This window comes from Sclerotinia sclerotiorum, genomic scaffold, assembly GCF_000146945.2.
Source record: "Sclerotinia sclerotiorum 1980 UF-70 scaffold_21 genomic scaffold, whole genome shotgun sequence".
Classification (NCBI taxonomy): Eukaryota; Fungi; Ascomycota; class Leotiomycetes; order Helotiales; family Sclerotiniaceae; genus Sclerotinia; species Sclerotinia sclerotiorum.
Window position 1 is genome coordinate 709330 of NW_001820815.1, and position 12085 is coordinate 721414.

A 12085-nucleotide genomic window follows, 5' to 3' on the forward strand; every position below is an offset into this window, starting at 1 on the left:
TCCCAATGGCATAAATGGAATCCTATTTGACATCAAAACCTCCACATTACATATGTGCGGTCATGACATCAAATTTGTCGAAAGGCTTGGCACAATTGGGACACTTTCTCATACGGTTGGCAATTCGATCATCCACGCATTGATTGCAGAAGAGATGTCCACATGTTTTTAGAACGGTGTTCTTGAAGTTTGCGCGGCAGACGGTACACAGTGCAAGAGTCTAGATTGTGTCAGTAACAGCTCAGAATAGACAATCATAATAAAACTCACTCTAAGCATTTCCTCCTCACCCGATTGATTGCTTAAGCTCTTTTGCTTCCACGTATCTCTGTCCTTCTGCGCTTGCTCGCATCGAACTCGAAGTTGCTCATTTTCTAGCTCCACGGCGTGAATCTTCTGCTTGGTGCCCGAGTTCGCGGAATCTTTGGATTTCAAAAGGTTTGTCAATTCTGCTGCTTGGTTTTTCAGGATTTCACATTTGCTTGTAGCCTCTCTACTTGATGCCTCCAGCTTCTTGTTTTCCGCCATGATAGAGGTATTTGACTGTCTCATATCACTTAATTGCTTCTCCATGTTGCTTAAGAGCGTTCGATCTGATGTCTCCACATCCTTGAGTTGGGAGATTATCTCGGAACTCTTGGCGTTTTGATTCTTTAAGGATCGGACTTCCGCGAGACGAATATCCATATCCTTTCGAGCCGCGAAATATTTTTGATCGGCCTTACTCTTTTCAGCCGCTAAAACCGAAACCTTTTCTTCTAGAGCCGTGAAGTCCATTACTTTCTTGCTTGTCAGGGCCTGAACCCGCTTATAGGCACTTTGGAGAGCAGGTAGTTCTTTGTTGATCGAGTCATAGCCCTGTTGGAGGAGATCGTACTTGACTCGCAATTCTTCTAAACTCAAGGAATCTATTTCCGGTCCTGGTGTTGGTTGGCACGATTGCTCGGCGATCTGTCTCAGGCGTTCGACTTCAAGTTCAAGAGAAGTGATTCGATCATCCTTGGCTCCAACCAATTCTTTCAGATGCTCGATACCTGCATGATCCTGTTCCTGGGTAGCTTTTCGCACGCTGAGATCAGCGAGCAATTCGTCTCGGGCGGAGCGAATCCTTGTCAAATCGGCATCAAGACGCTGAAGTTGACTTTCTAATTCACCGGCAGTCGCTTCCGCTTCATTCTCTATTTGTATCCGGTACGCAGTCCGTTCGGCTTGCAGTTTCTCTGCCTCCTCTCGCAACTGTATGTTAGTAGCTTCAAGGTGATTAATACGTTTGATGACGTCTTCGTGTTGCATACGAAATTGTTTGAATAGCTCAGTTCGAGCATAGTCGTCGTCTGAAGGAACCTGTTTAATACTGGCTGAAGTGATTTGCTCTGTGAGTGATTTGTTTTCAGCAGCCATCGCTTCAAGTTGTTCTTTTTGCTTCTCGACAACTGCTTGTGCCTCTTTGTATGCTGTTTGATTTGCTTCCTTATCTTCCGCTATGCCATTCGTCATTTCGGTGTCCATGCTATTGTCAGCTTTGACGCCATTAGCTGTACTATGAAATAATGCTTTCGCCTCTTCTTTTCGCACTGTGTCACTCCTCAACCTATCTAAACGTTTTTCGGCTTTGATGTAACGTAGTGAGGCTGATTCGAGACGCTCATTTAATTCTTCTTTTTCGTTTCGGAGCCTGTCTACTGTGACAAGGTATTCTTTTTGGGAAGCCAGCATTTTAGTAACCTTTGATTGGAGATCTTGTAAGTCCGACGAGGGTTTGCCACGAGTAGCAGCAACATTGTTAAATATTGTATGTAATTTCGACTTTATTTCTCTTCCTTTAGACGCTAAGTGATCTGAGAAGCCTTTGATACCATGAAACTGTAAGGAAGTTGGGAATGATGCTTTCATACGTCAGCCTTAAATCCATACCCCCCGTGTGAAATACCTACGTTCAGTCTTTTCTATGTTTGGAATATCATTTTCCGCGAGGAGAGTGACTTCTTCTAATAACTGTTACCCATTATCAATCTCGTGCTTCTACTAACTGATAAGGGTGTTATCATACCTGTGTCCACCAAGCATCGATAATTCTCAAATGGTCGTCATGATCTGTGGATTTCTTTTGTATATTTTTTAATTGGGACTCCAAAGTTGCCTTTTCTCGTTTGTACTCGAGCATTTGTCTATAGATCGCGTCTTTTTGGTATTTCTATAACGTGACATATCAGCCTGCCATTCCAACCAGTTTATTTATTTGTTCGAGAAAGGGAAGGTGTATTGACTACATTGGTGCGATATGTTGTGGGAGTACGAGTAGGGGCGTGAAAGTTTGCAGGCTATCCATGCTGTTCACAGCAAGCTGCGCATTAGCAACAGCCACATAGATTTCAAGAGCAATCCCTGGACTCTCCATATGACGTTGATAGATGAGAGAATTCGAAAGAATATTGATGGAAAAACACTCATGCGAAAGGAGATAAGTCGTGAGACCGACTACATACCTCGATGTCTTCAGACCATGGCGCAGTATTATCGGAATCGGAAGATGCTTTACCGGAGCCATTAACGGCTTGCCTCTTGGTAGGTGGTGCGAGATCATCATTGCTCTGGCCAGCTGCCCTCTTCCTATCCTCCATCTTGATGAAGGAAGGGAGAGATGGAGCTGAGGCGGCGACAGGCGTCATCAGATTGAATGAGGTGAACAGTTCATAAGATCAAATACGACAGCGAGTTTGACCGGTAAAGAATGAAGCGCAATAGTAGGAATCCAATCTTTCTGAAGGGTTATTTGGTTGACCTTGTATCGTTGTTATAGCTTTGTAAGGTTGAGGAGGTAAATAGTGGTAAAGGCGAAAGAAGTGAGAAGTTGCAAGCCGCCATTTCAAAATTGGACTAGCGTGTTAATTTAGTCATAGCGGGTACCGGCTCCAGATCAATGGAAATAATTATTTCAACCACCATCCACGACACTTCAAAGATTCCATTGTTCAATCAAAGAGAGTAATAAGTTCTATTTGTCCCAATGCTTACGGTATACTTTCAATATATGCGCAGTCGATATTCTCACTCAAAGTACTAGCAATACCTACAACAAGACAACATCCTTTGGATTTCGCCCATCGGGCGCAATAAATTTCGTCACAATGTCTTCTATGCTTAGAAAAGGTGGAAAGTCATTTAAACCAAGTGCTCGTCCTCGTCCCAATGCCCCCAGGCCTTCTTCATCACAACCTGCTACGCGTCCAAGTTCTGAGATCCAATCACAACCCCCAGTATCTGCGTCACAACCATCCAATCCTATACCTGCATTGATCGAAAATGTTACTGAAAAGGAACCATCACAAACTACCACTTCGAGTTCGACTCAATTAACCCCGCAATCACATCCGACCCCGCAAGCCGAACCTCAACTATCACTTAATACTTTGAATAACGATGATACTGCGATAATTGACAGTACGGCCAAAAGAAAGGTCAGGGAAGATGGAGCTGGCACCGACGCCGAACTTGAGCAACCGCCTTCAAAGGCCCGCAAGTTGACACCTCCGGATGAGGTGCAGCCTTCCGAAATAAACGCACCCTCTCAAACCATTCCAGTCGTATCTGCAGGCACACACGAAGCAGTGCCGGCTTCTCCAACTACGCAAGGGCCGATTCAACCTAGTCGCATTGAGGAGGATCATGCAAGTGGCAAAGGGTTGCCTTCAATTGGCCATTCAATTACAGATAATGCTACGAATGAAGAATCTGTCCCAGCAAAATCAATACAACCTTCAAGCGATTCTACCTCTACCACCCCTGGAGAAATATCTCGAACCAATACCACAATTGACCAAGGACAAGGACCTGGACAAGTATTTAATGGGGCTATGCAAACACCACTCGAATCTTCTGAGGATCTTGATTTATCTAGCATGGGAGCGGGTGAGGCTAGTCAGGCATCTCATCTAGTTTCTACGGCTACACCAACTTCCAATGAAATATCTACCCCCGCCGATGGAGAAGTGACGTCAACCACTGAAAAGCCGAGGAAAAAAGCAGCACCAAGGCAGAAGAAGGTTCAGGTTGAGGATGGTGGGGAACTTAGAACTGAAGTAGAGATTCAACTCAATAAACCACGCAACGCTGGAGGACAAGCTCGAGAACACAGAAAGACGGACAGTGAGCCAGTGAGAAAAAGAAAGGATCGGGAAGCCACGCCAGAAGATGCAGAAAATGAAGTCATTGAACCAACGGTTATGAAGATGGCAGATCTTTGCAAGGATATTCGCATTGGCAAGAAGTTCAGTAAGCATGACGAACTCAAGCTGAGGCATGCCAGAAAGAAGATCGATGCGCAATTGACCGAACGTCCTGAACTTGCAGGTTTGGTGAACAATGCGCCAGCTGAGGAGAATGCCGAATCTCGTGTGGAACCTGCCGAAGCGCCAGCTCCTATCTTCAACAACAACGGATTGCAAATGCGAGTCATAGATGGACAAATTGTACTGGACGACCAATCGTTACAAGTCGATCGACATAGGCAAGCACGGAATCAAGGCCAAGTGCTGGAAGAAATCGAAGAGAACGAGTTTACAAGAGCAGTGAACTCTGGACAATATATGAAGCGTGCTCCAGCTGTAAGATGGGATTCTAATTCGAACGACTTATTCTATCAGGGTCTACGACAGTTCGGTACAGCATTTGAAATGATTGCTGCAATGTTTCCGGACCGCAATAGAAGACAGATCAAATTGAAGTTTGTTCGGGAAGAACGCCAAAATCCAGCTAAAGTGGACCGGGCTCTTAAGGGCAAGACAGATGAGATTGATTTTGAAGAGTATACTCAGCTTACGGGTAAAAAATTTGAGGACTCTGCAGATATTCAAGCAGAACATCAACGACTTGAAGATGAGCATAACGCAGAGGAAGAGAAAGCTGAAGCTGCCAAAGCGGCTGCTGATAGGAAAAAGAAAGAAGCTATTTCCAATGCTGTTAGAAGAGGAAAGGGCGATGCCGGGGGTGGTAGCGATGGTGAAGATGGACCGGAATCACAAAAAGAAAACGTGGGTGTTGTTTTGACCGGAAATGGGAAGAGGAAACAAGCCAAATCTAAGAAGTCCAACAAGGCTTCTATGCAAGGTGGTGGAGAGGAAATCGAAATTCTTGGCACGGTGTAATTGGTTTGGCTGGAAGCGATGGGCGTTTTGGAGAATACATCGAGGATTAGATGTCTGGTCTGCTAATTAAATCATGATAAATGGACTTGTGGAGTTTGGCTGCTTGTTATACCCGATTATGCAATATGATGCAAATTACAGGATAAATTCTTTGGTTATGGATCTATGTAATAGTAGCGATGGCTTGAAAATCCAGGTTGCATCAATAAATTCTAGCTTACTAGAATATCACAATTCACAGTTAACTTTTGAAAGAATCAAATTTTCCGTGGCTTCCGCTTCCAATGAACTTATAATACCGCCTTAAAGCCTTCAAAAGACCAATACCACCAACCGCCCCGTCCCAGTCCTCCTACCCTCCTCATTCCTTCTTAATCAACTCCTCAAAAAGCGGCTTCAAAACCAACGCACTCTCCTTTGCTTCCCTCCTCTGTCCTCCCTCATAATCCACATACGTAACCCCAAACCTAGTCTCGTATCCCTCGGCCCACTCAAAATTATCCATCAAACTCCATCCCAAATATCCGCGCACATTCGCACCGTCTTCGACGGCTTGAGCCATCGCGCGAATGTAGTTGCGGAAATAATCCGCTCGGAAGGTGTCTTTGAGGATTTGCGGGTAGGGAAGATCGTTTTCGTTGAGGATGGAGGTGCCGTTTTCGGTTATGTAGACTACGGGGGGGGAGGAGGGGGGTTAGTTGGGTGGTTTGGGGTAGAGGAGGGGGAAGGGTGGTTTTTGGGGGGGGGGAAGGGAAAGGGGAAAGGAAGGGGACTCACTAGGTGGAAAACCATAACGCTTTGAAATCCACAGAATCAAATCGTGGAATCCTTGAGGATTAGGACGTAACCAAACACTCTGCGTCACCGGACCAATATTGTCCCCTTTCTTATTCTCAAAAGACGTATCCAGATTCCCAATATAATCATTTAATTCAGGTTCCGTAGTCCGGTGTCTGATATAATTAGCTGTATAATGATTCATACCGTAGAAATCATTAGATCCCTTTACGAGCGCTACTTCTTCGTCGGTGAAACTGGGGAGTCGATCCCCTAGTTGCTTTCGCATGGAATCGGGGTATTTGCCGTGGTAGATAGGGTCCGCGAACCAGGCGATGCTGAATTCGAGTTTGCGTTCTGCGGCTTCCACGTCTTTTGGTTCTTCGGGGTCCCAGGGGTACACGGCGTCACCTGATGAAAGTGTTAGTAATGGTTGAAATGCTTCTTGTGAGAGAGTATGGGAGGTAATATTACCATTGAGAGTAATTCCGATTTGACCACCATCTTTAGCTTTGAATTCTTCCCGATAAATCTTAACAGCTGCACCATGAGCCACCAGAATATTATGTCCCACAGTCCAAGGTTCCGTGCTACTATCTCCAATCTGACTTCTCAACTTATTACTCGTATGACCGGGCGCAAACAATCCAGTGCTATAACCCAAGATCGACGAACACCACGGTTCATTAAACGTGATCCAATTCTTGACCTTCGGCAACGCCTCAAAAAGCACACGAGCATAGCGCGCATAATCTTTCACAAACTCCTCTTTATTCAATAATCCCCCATATCGTTTATCCAATGCATCGGGTAAATCCCAATGAAACAAAGTAACAAACGGAGTAATTCCCTCGTCTAGCAATCCATCCACCAAGTTAGAATAATAAGCAATACCCTTCTCATTAACGGGATCATCACGACCTCCCAGAGGAATGATACGAGACCAGGAGATAGAAAATCGATAGGCTTTTGCGCCGGTAAGTTTGAGAAGTGCAATGTCCTCGGGAACTCGATGGTAGGAGTCACAGGCTACGTCTCCTGAACTTCCATCTGCGATTTTACCTGGGATTTTGCAAAATGTGTCCCAAATAGAGGGGCCACGACCATCTTCCTCTGGGGCTCCTTCAATTTGGTAGCTTATAGGGAATTAGTATAAGCTATGGGGCTCTACCTGAAGAGAACGTACCTCGCGGTTGCGAAACCCCATATGAAATCTTTGGGTAGAACTGCTTTGCTCATGTTGTCGTTGTAAAATCTGAACTCAATGTGATACCGGATAAATACAAAAAGTCACAGAACCAGATATTCAGGACACAGATTTGAATGATTTAATATTGGGATTTAGCTGGCATATAAGTACAAATAAAGCGGCTAATTGTTGATGTGAATATATCATGTAATGACAGCCCAACCGAAATAGTGTCATATCCCACCCCTCGGACCGTTCTAACCGTGATATAATCATTTCCTCATTGAGCGACTTTTACATCTTCCGAAGCTACCTACTGAGCCCCACCATCCAACATGAACCCAAGATGGCGGGGTAACAGAATATTATGAAGCGGTTAAACGGGACGAGGTTCCGCATTGATCCAGCTCTTTGGTGTTGTCTTCGTGTTGTGTTTGGCTTGTACGTAGATCTAGATGATTACTTTGGGTCTTAAGTGGATAGCGATTTATTGAATGTGAAAACCTAATTGCATTGCTTGGTACATTTTGGAGTCTTACATATACAACAGGTGGATGTTAGCAAATCCCACTCCCTGATTAGTTAACCTAGCTCCGAAGTCCCTAATCCGTAAAACTTGAGTATTTGATATTAGAAAGATGAATTTTGCGAAAGGATTGTGACATTTGGCAACCTTGTTGTACTCTTGCAAAGCTCTCGTATTATGTGACGATCCCGAGCCCATATGTCCATAAGCAGCGTTCTCGACGGAAGTCAACTATAAAACCCACAACCACGTTATCATGTTGCATCACTCTACCTCCCAAGGTTTTGACCTCGCAGTTATTGTATCCTCTTTATTGTAGCCCTTCCATGCTGGTATCTTCGCCTGTACCTGCAGAATCTAACTTCCTCTTCCCAGTGGTAGGGTTAGCTAGTAACTGCCCATCACCCTCTTCGCCAGTCCACTCTACGATCTCCCATTCCACTTTGATTCGACCATCACTGGCACTTCTTCTACCTCTACTAGTCCTCATTTTGCCCAATCGACTTCCTTCAACCATTGTCTCAAACCATGGTATACCTTCTCCTCCTCCATTGTTGTTCTCGGTATGTGGTATAACTGACTCGATGATTTCTTTATCATTCTGTGCATCTTCGAAAGCTTCTTTGGGAAGCAAGCCTAATTCTTCGAGGTCTCGCAAATCTGATGAAGCCAATGAACCCAAGGTCAATGAAATGTAATCTGCGTGGGCGGGCGGTTCTTCCGTCCAATATGATAGAGGGGTACCGCAAAAACCACAGAATTGGCGCTTTGCATGCTGTTCGGAAGGAGAAGTATAAGAACGTCGAATTATGTTGTGCGATTCATCGTCGAAAAAAGCGTACGTCGTCGAGTGGTACCATGCTAAGGGTACGCGGATCCATGCGGAGAGAGGGGCTGCTTGTGATCTTCCTGTTTACGATGTTATTAGCAGTGGCTTTTGTAACCATATAAAACATGAGGATATCCAGAATTATTTCCAATTAACATACGATGTACATTACTACTATCAAAAAAGACTTGTGCGCCATCACCTGCATTTTGTGGGATTTGAATTGTATATTTGTTGCGACCGCAGGAACAACGGCCTCGAAGCTCACTCATGCTGCCGAACCCGAAGCTAAGGATTTTAGTAGAGATCTAGTAGAAAATCCAAATTAGTTTCCGCTGCGCTGTCCAACTCTTAATTGAAGGTTTGTGGTTTATGAATCTTGATGAGTTGGAGGATGATGTTGCCTTTTAATGAATCGAGAATCAGAAAGATTTAATGATGCTGTTCCTGTTTGTTTGGTCGTGTACTCGAGTAAGTCTATTAAAATAATGAAATATAATTGGTTTGTTGGGTTATCGAGGAGGAAACATCTAGATTTTTCGCAATGCTTCTTTCCTTCACTACCGTCCATACCTATGACGATGCCACTATGCATGTTTCACTCTCCACACACACATACCACATACCACATACAACAATCACACCATTCATGAAGCACTTTTCCTATGGAATTTGATTACATTTGATATATGCTCACATCGATTTGTATCCTAGTGGATGATCTTAATTACCAAGTACATTTTCTCACACCGTATCATTTGAGTAATAATAAACCAGTCAGGTTAGACAAACCATACTCCGATTGGCTCCTGTTACCCCTTCATTCGTCACAATTATAATCTCACCTCTATAAAGCTTTAAAATTCCTAACCTAATCCACCCATATATAACACTTTCCTGTCCAAAAATTGCGCAGCGAAGTCTTTTCTAGTATTTATTGTTTCATGGAAGCACCATCCAGAATCGAGTCTGCTCGGCAGGCTCTCTCATGCTCAACATGATTTGCATCCAGTCCTCGGATCTTGTTAGTGAGAGGTTTCATCGGTGTTTTGCAATTTCGTCAGCTTGGGCATTAGGTCGGACAATTCTCTGCGCTGAATTACTGAACTTTCGGTCTTTGTGTGGCTAGATTGTTGCGACGCAGTTCAAAAATCTCCCCCAAGGGGATCAGAGTGACCAATGTTGCTTTGCTGGGCTTGATACAACTTTTGGGAGACTGCTAGTGTTTCCATCACGTAGTTTACTAGTGTGAGGCTGCTTGGGAATAAGGCTACATCTGCCCTCAGGATACCATTGTGCGTGCGATATTCTCATTGTCTAGCAGCTCTTGATTCAGCCCGAATGACGATCCCCTTTAATTTCCTCTCTCCTTGCTTGCCTGGAAAATCTGAGGCGCGCACTCTGTTCGACAAGTCAATTCGAGTCTGCAAACCAAACCTGCCGTTTATTGTTTGATTAAGAATCACTTGAAAGTTCATGTTGTTTTTCCTCATCTCGAAATAGTTGTCGGCAATTACCATGTCCTTCAATTGCCGCACTTGTCGGCGAGCAGACAACCAAAACTCAGTACCTCGATTCACAATATCATTCATCGCACTTCTGCTTTCAAGACATAGGTAGTTCTAACTTCAATTCTTCATTCAAATGGTAGAGTTATTGTTCTGAACAATCATTAGATAACATAAAATCTTTCTAAACAGCAATTAGATAGTATCAAGTTGAGATATCCTGAAGTAGTTGTTAATCGGCTTAGCCAAAAAAGCAGAAATGACTAATATATCTGCAGTTAAACACAAAGATGCAATGGAAAAGTCTTTTTATATCTTCAGAGAAAAATTTGAAATTATATTTATTCGTACATATGTACTTAAATTTTGTTTTGCACTCACACGTCCAAACACAAAAATCATTGGCAATCCAGAATGTAAAACTTAAAATCCATAATTGCTCAAGTCATACTCCAAACAGAAAATCCGCATCTACCTCCGCTTAATTTGTACATTTGCATCATACTTTCTACCACCAGGTCATTGATAGCCCGGCTCGCGTGCTTTTGAATCTACATGTTCCTTTCCTATTCGCGGGGCCCAAATCATCCCTACAGTATGACTGAATACCTGGACACTTAACGTGTGCTAGGCACATCCGAGGGACTGCATCATCTGCGACGACCTCGAGAACGTTCTATATCCACAATTTCATCGGTCAAATCCTCCAATCTTGTAATCAATTCCGCAACCCTTGTGGCACCTACCTCATCGGATATAGTTGTAGAGCTACAGAGTTCATTCCACACCTTGCGCCAATCTTCAAGCGAAGTCTCTGAAATGATAGACCCTTCGTTGCTGTTATTGTTGCTCCACAGTCTATCTGTCTTTCCACAATTCCAGTCCACAGTGGGTGCTCACTTGACTTCTGTTTGTATAGCTCCTGGAATATCCCTCGGCCTTGTCCTCGTACTCCTCCGGAACTAGATTACATTTGAAAAGTGCAGCGTCAGCAGCGGCATTACCTCTATGTGCAGCAACGTTGCCATTCGTTCTCAGAGCCATATCTGCCTCGTCTCGGGGGATATTGAGGGCTATTTCTCGAGCTTGGTCCAGAAAACGCAAGCGTATGTCTACTTCTATCTTGACCAGTGGCTCCCTAGGATCGTGGACCCTTTTCAATTCCTGGTAGATTTGCTTTATGGAATCTCGGCTATGAAGCACATACATATGCTTTGTGGTCATATCGTAGAGTCTTCTCTCAACACGCTCCAATTCGATCTTAATGGTATCCTGCTTCTTTCTGCACCTTTCCGCATATTTTTTGTACTTTTGAAGCTCACTGCGGTATCCAGCAGCGTCATCTTCGAGCTCATTATACTTGTCCTCCATAGTGCAATAATAATCCTTGAGACTATCGTACTTTTGCTCCAGGTCTTGTAGGCGTCGAGAAGTTGAGGCTGACTGAGATTTCTCCTGTCTAATATTGCTATTGTCACTTCTCAAGTTCGTAATTTGTTGTTTCAATTTTGCATTATGCATTCTTTCTACCTGCAGGCTGAGCTCAGCAGCTTTAGTCTCCTACCTTGATTTGTATAGCTCATTGGAGGAGAACTCTTCCATTGTAAGTGCAAAACTCTTTTGGATCTCCAACATCGAGATGTTTTCCGTAAGCCTCGCCACTTCTTCGTTCACTGCCGCTAACTTTAGACCAAGCTCTCTCCTCTCCGTCTGTACCGCAGAATTCTTCTCTCTCATCTTACGCAAATCCGTCGAAGTCTTCTGGCGTATCGCTTCTGCTTCCTTGATATCCAGTTTCATGGAGTCAATTTCTTTTTGATGGCTTTCACTGAGTTGGTCCATTTGATTTTGTATTTCCAGCCTTTGCTTTTGCATTTCCAACCTATGCTTACCATCCAAAGTTTCGATCACGGCACGCAGAGAACCGGCTTGCATCTTCGCGGACTTCAGATCACGCTCTTGTCGAGCCATCTTTTCGAGCCATCTTTTCGACCAGTTTCATGCTCGATTCTGTTTCCAGTGCCGTTGACTTGCTGACGAGACTTTTGCTATCGATGACACTTAGTGGCTGAGAAGTAGATGCGACGCACGAATCCTCCATGGATATCATCG

The 12085-nt window shown here is 44.1% G+C and overlaps 6 protein-coding genes across 6 annotated transcripts; 1 reads left to right on the forward strand and 5 right to left on the reverse strand.

Annotated features, from left to right (window-relative positions):
- Positions 1 to 46: 46 nt before the first annotated feature.
- SS1G_12620 (hypothetical protein) lies at positions 47 to 2621 on the reverse strand (the record flags this gene model as incomplete). The annotated part of the gene is made up of 6 exons (XM_001586583.1): positions 47 to 220; positions 271 to 1220; positions 1296 to 1886; positions 1935 to 1995; positions 2051 to 2194; positions 2487 to 2621. 6 exons carry the CDS (start codon positions 2619 to 2621, stop codon positions 47 to 49), a joined length of 2055 nt encoding a protein of 684 aa, XP_001586633.1.
- A 507-nt stretch (positions 2622 to 3128) lies between these two features.
- SS1G_12621 (hypothetical protein) lies at positions 3129 to 5144 on the forward strand (the record flags this gene model as incomplete). Its single annotated transcript, XM_001586584.1, has 2 exons — positions 3129 to 4604; positions 4644 to 5144. The coding sequence occupies 2 exons, from the start codon at positions 3129 to 3131 to the stop codon at positions 5142 to 5144; spliced, it is 1977 nt and encodes a 658-aa protein (XP_001586634.1).
- A 361-nt stretch (positions 5145 to 5505) lies between these two features.
- SS1G_12622 (hypothetical protein) lies at positions 5506 to 7160 on the reverse strand (the record flags this gene model as incomplete). Its single annotated transcript, XM_001586585.1, has 4 exons — positions 5506 to 5816; positions 5922 to 6332; positions 6396 to 7057; positions 7108 to 7160. The coding sequence occupies 4 exons, from the start codon at positions 7158 to 7160 to the stop codon at positions 5506 to 5508; spliced, it is 1437 nt and encodes a 478-aa protein (XP_001586635.1).
- A 786-nt stretch (positions 7161 to 7946) lies between these two features.
- On the reverse strand, positions 7947 to 8737 carry SS1G_12623 (hypothetical protein; the record flags this gene model as incomplete). The annotated part of the gene is made up of 2 exons (XM_001586586.1): positions 7947 to 8545; positions 8626 to 8737. The coding sequence occupies 2 exons, from the start codon at positions 8735 to 8737 to the stop codon at positions 7947 to 7949; spliced, it is 711 nt and encodes a 236-aa protein (XP_001586636.1).
- Positions 8738 to 9775: 1038 nt separating this feature from the next.
- SS1G_12624 (predicted protein) lies at positions 9776 to 9943 on the reverse strand (the record flags this gene model as incomplete). The annotated part of the gene is made up of 1 exon (XM_001586587.1): positions 9776 to 9943. The coding sequence occupies one exon, from the start codon at positions 9941 to 9943 to the stop codon at positions 9776 to 9778; it is 168 nt and encodes a 55-aa protein (XP_001586637.1).
- Positions 9944 to 10831: 888 nt separating this feature from the next.
- On the reverse strand, positions 10832 to 11944 carry SS1G_12625 (predicted protein; the record flags this gene model as incomplete). The annotated part of the gene is made up of 2 exons (XM_001586588.1): positions 10832 to 11432; positions 11538 to 11944. 2 exons carry the CDS (start codon positions 11942 to 11944, stop codon positions 10832 to 10834), a joined length of 1008 nt encoding a protein of 335 aa, XP_001586638.1.
- Positions 11945 to 12085: the final 141 nt, after the last annotated feature.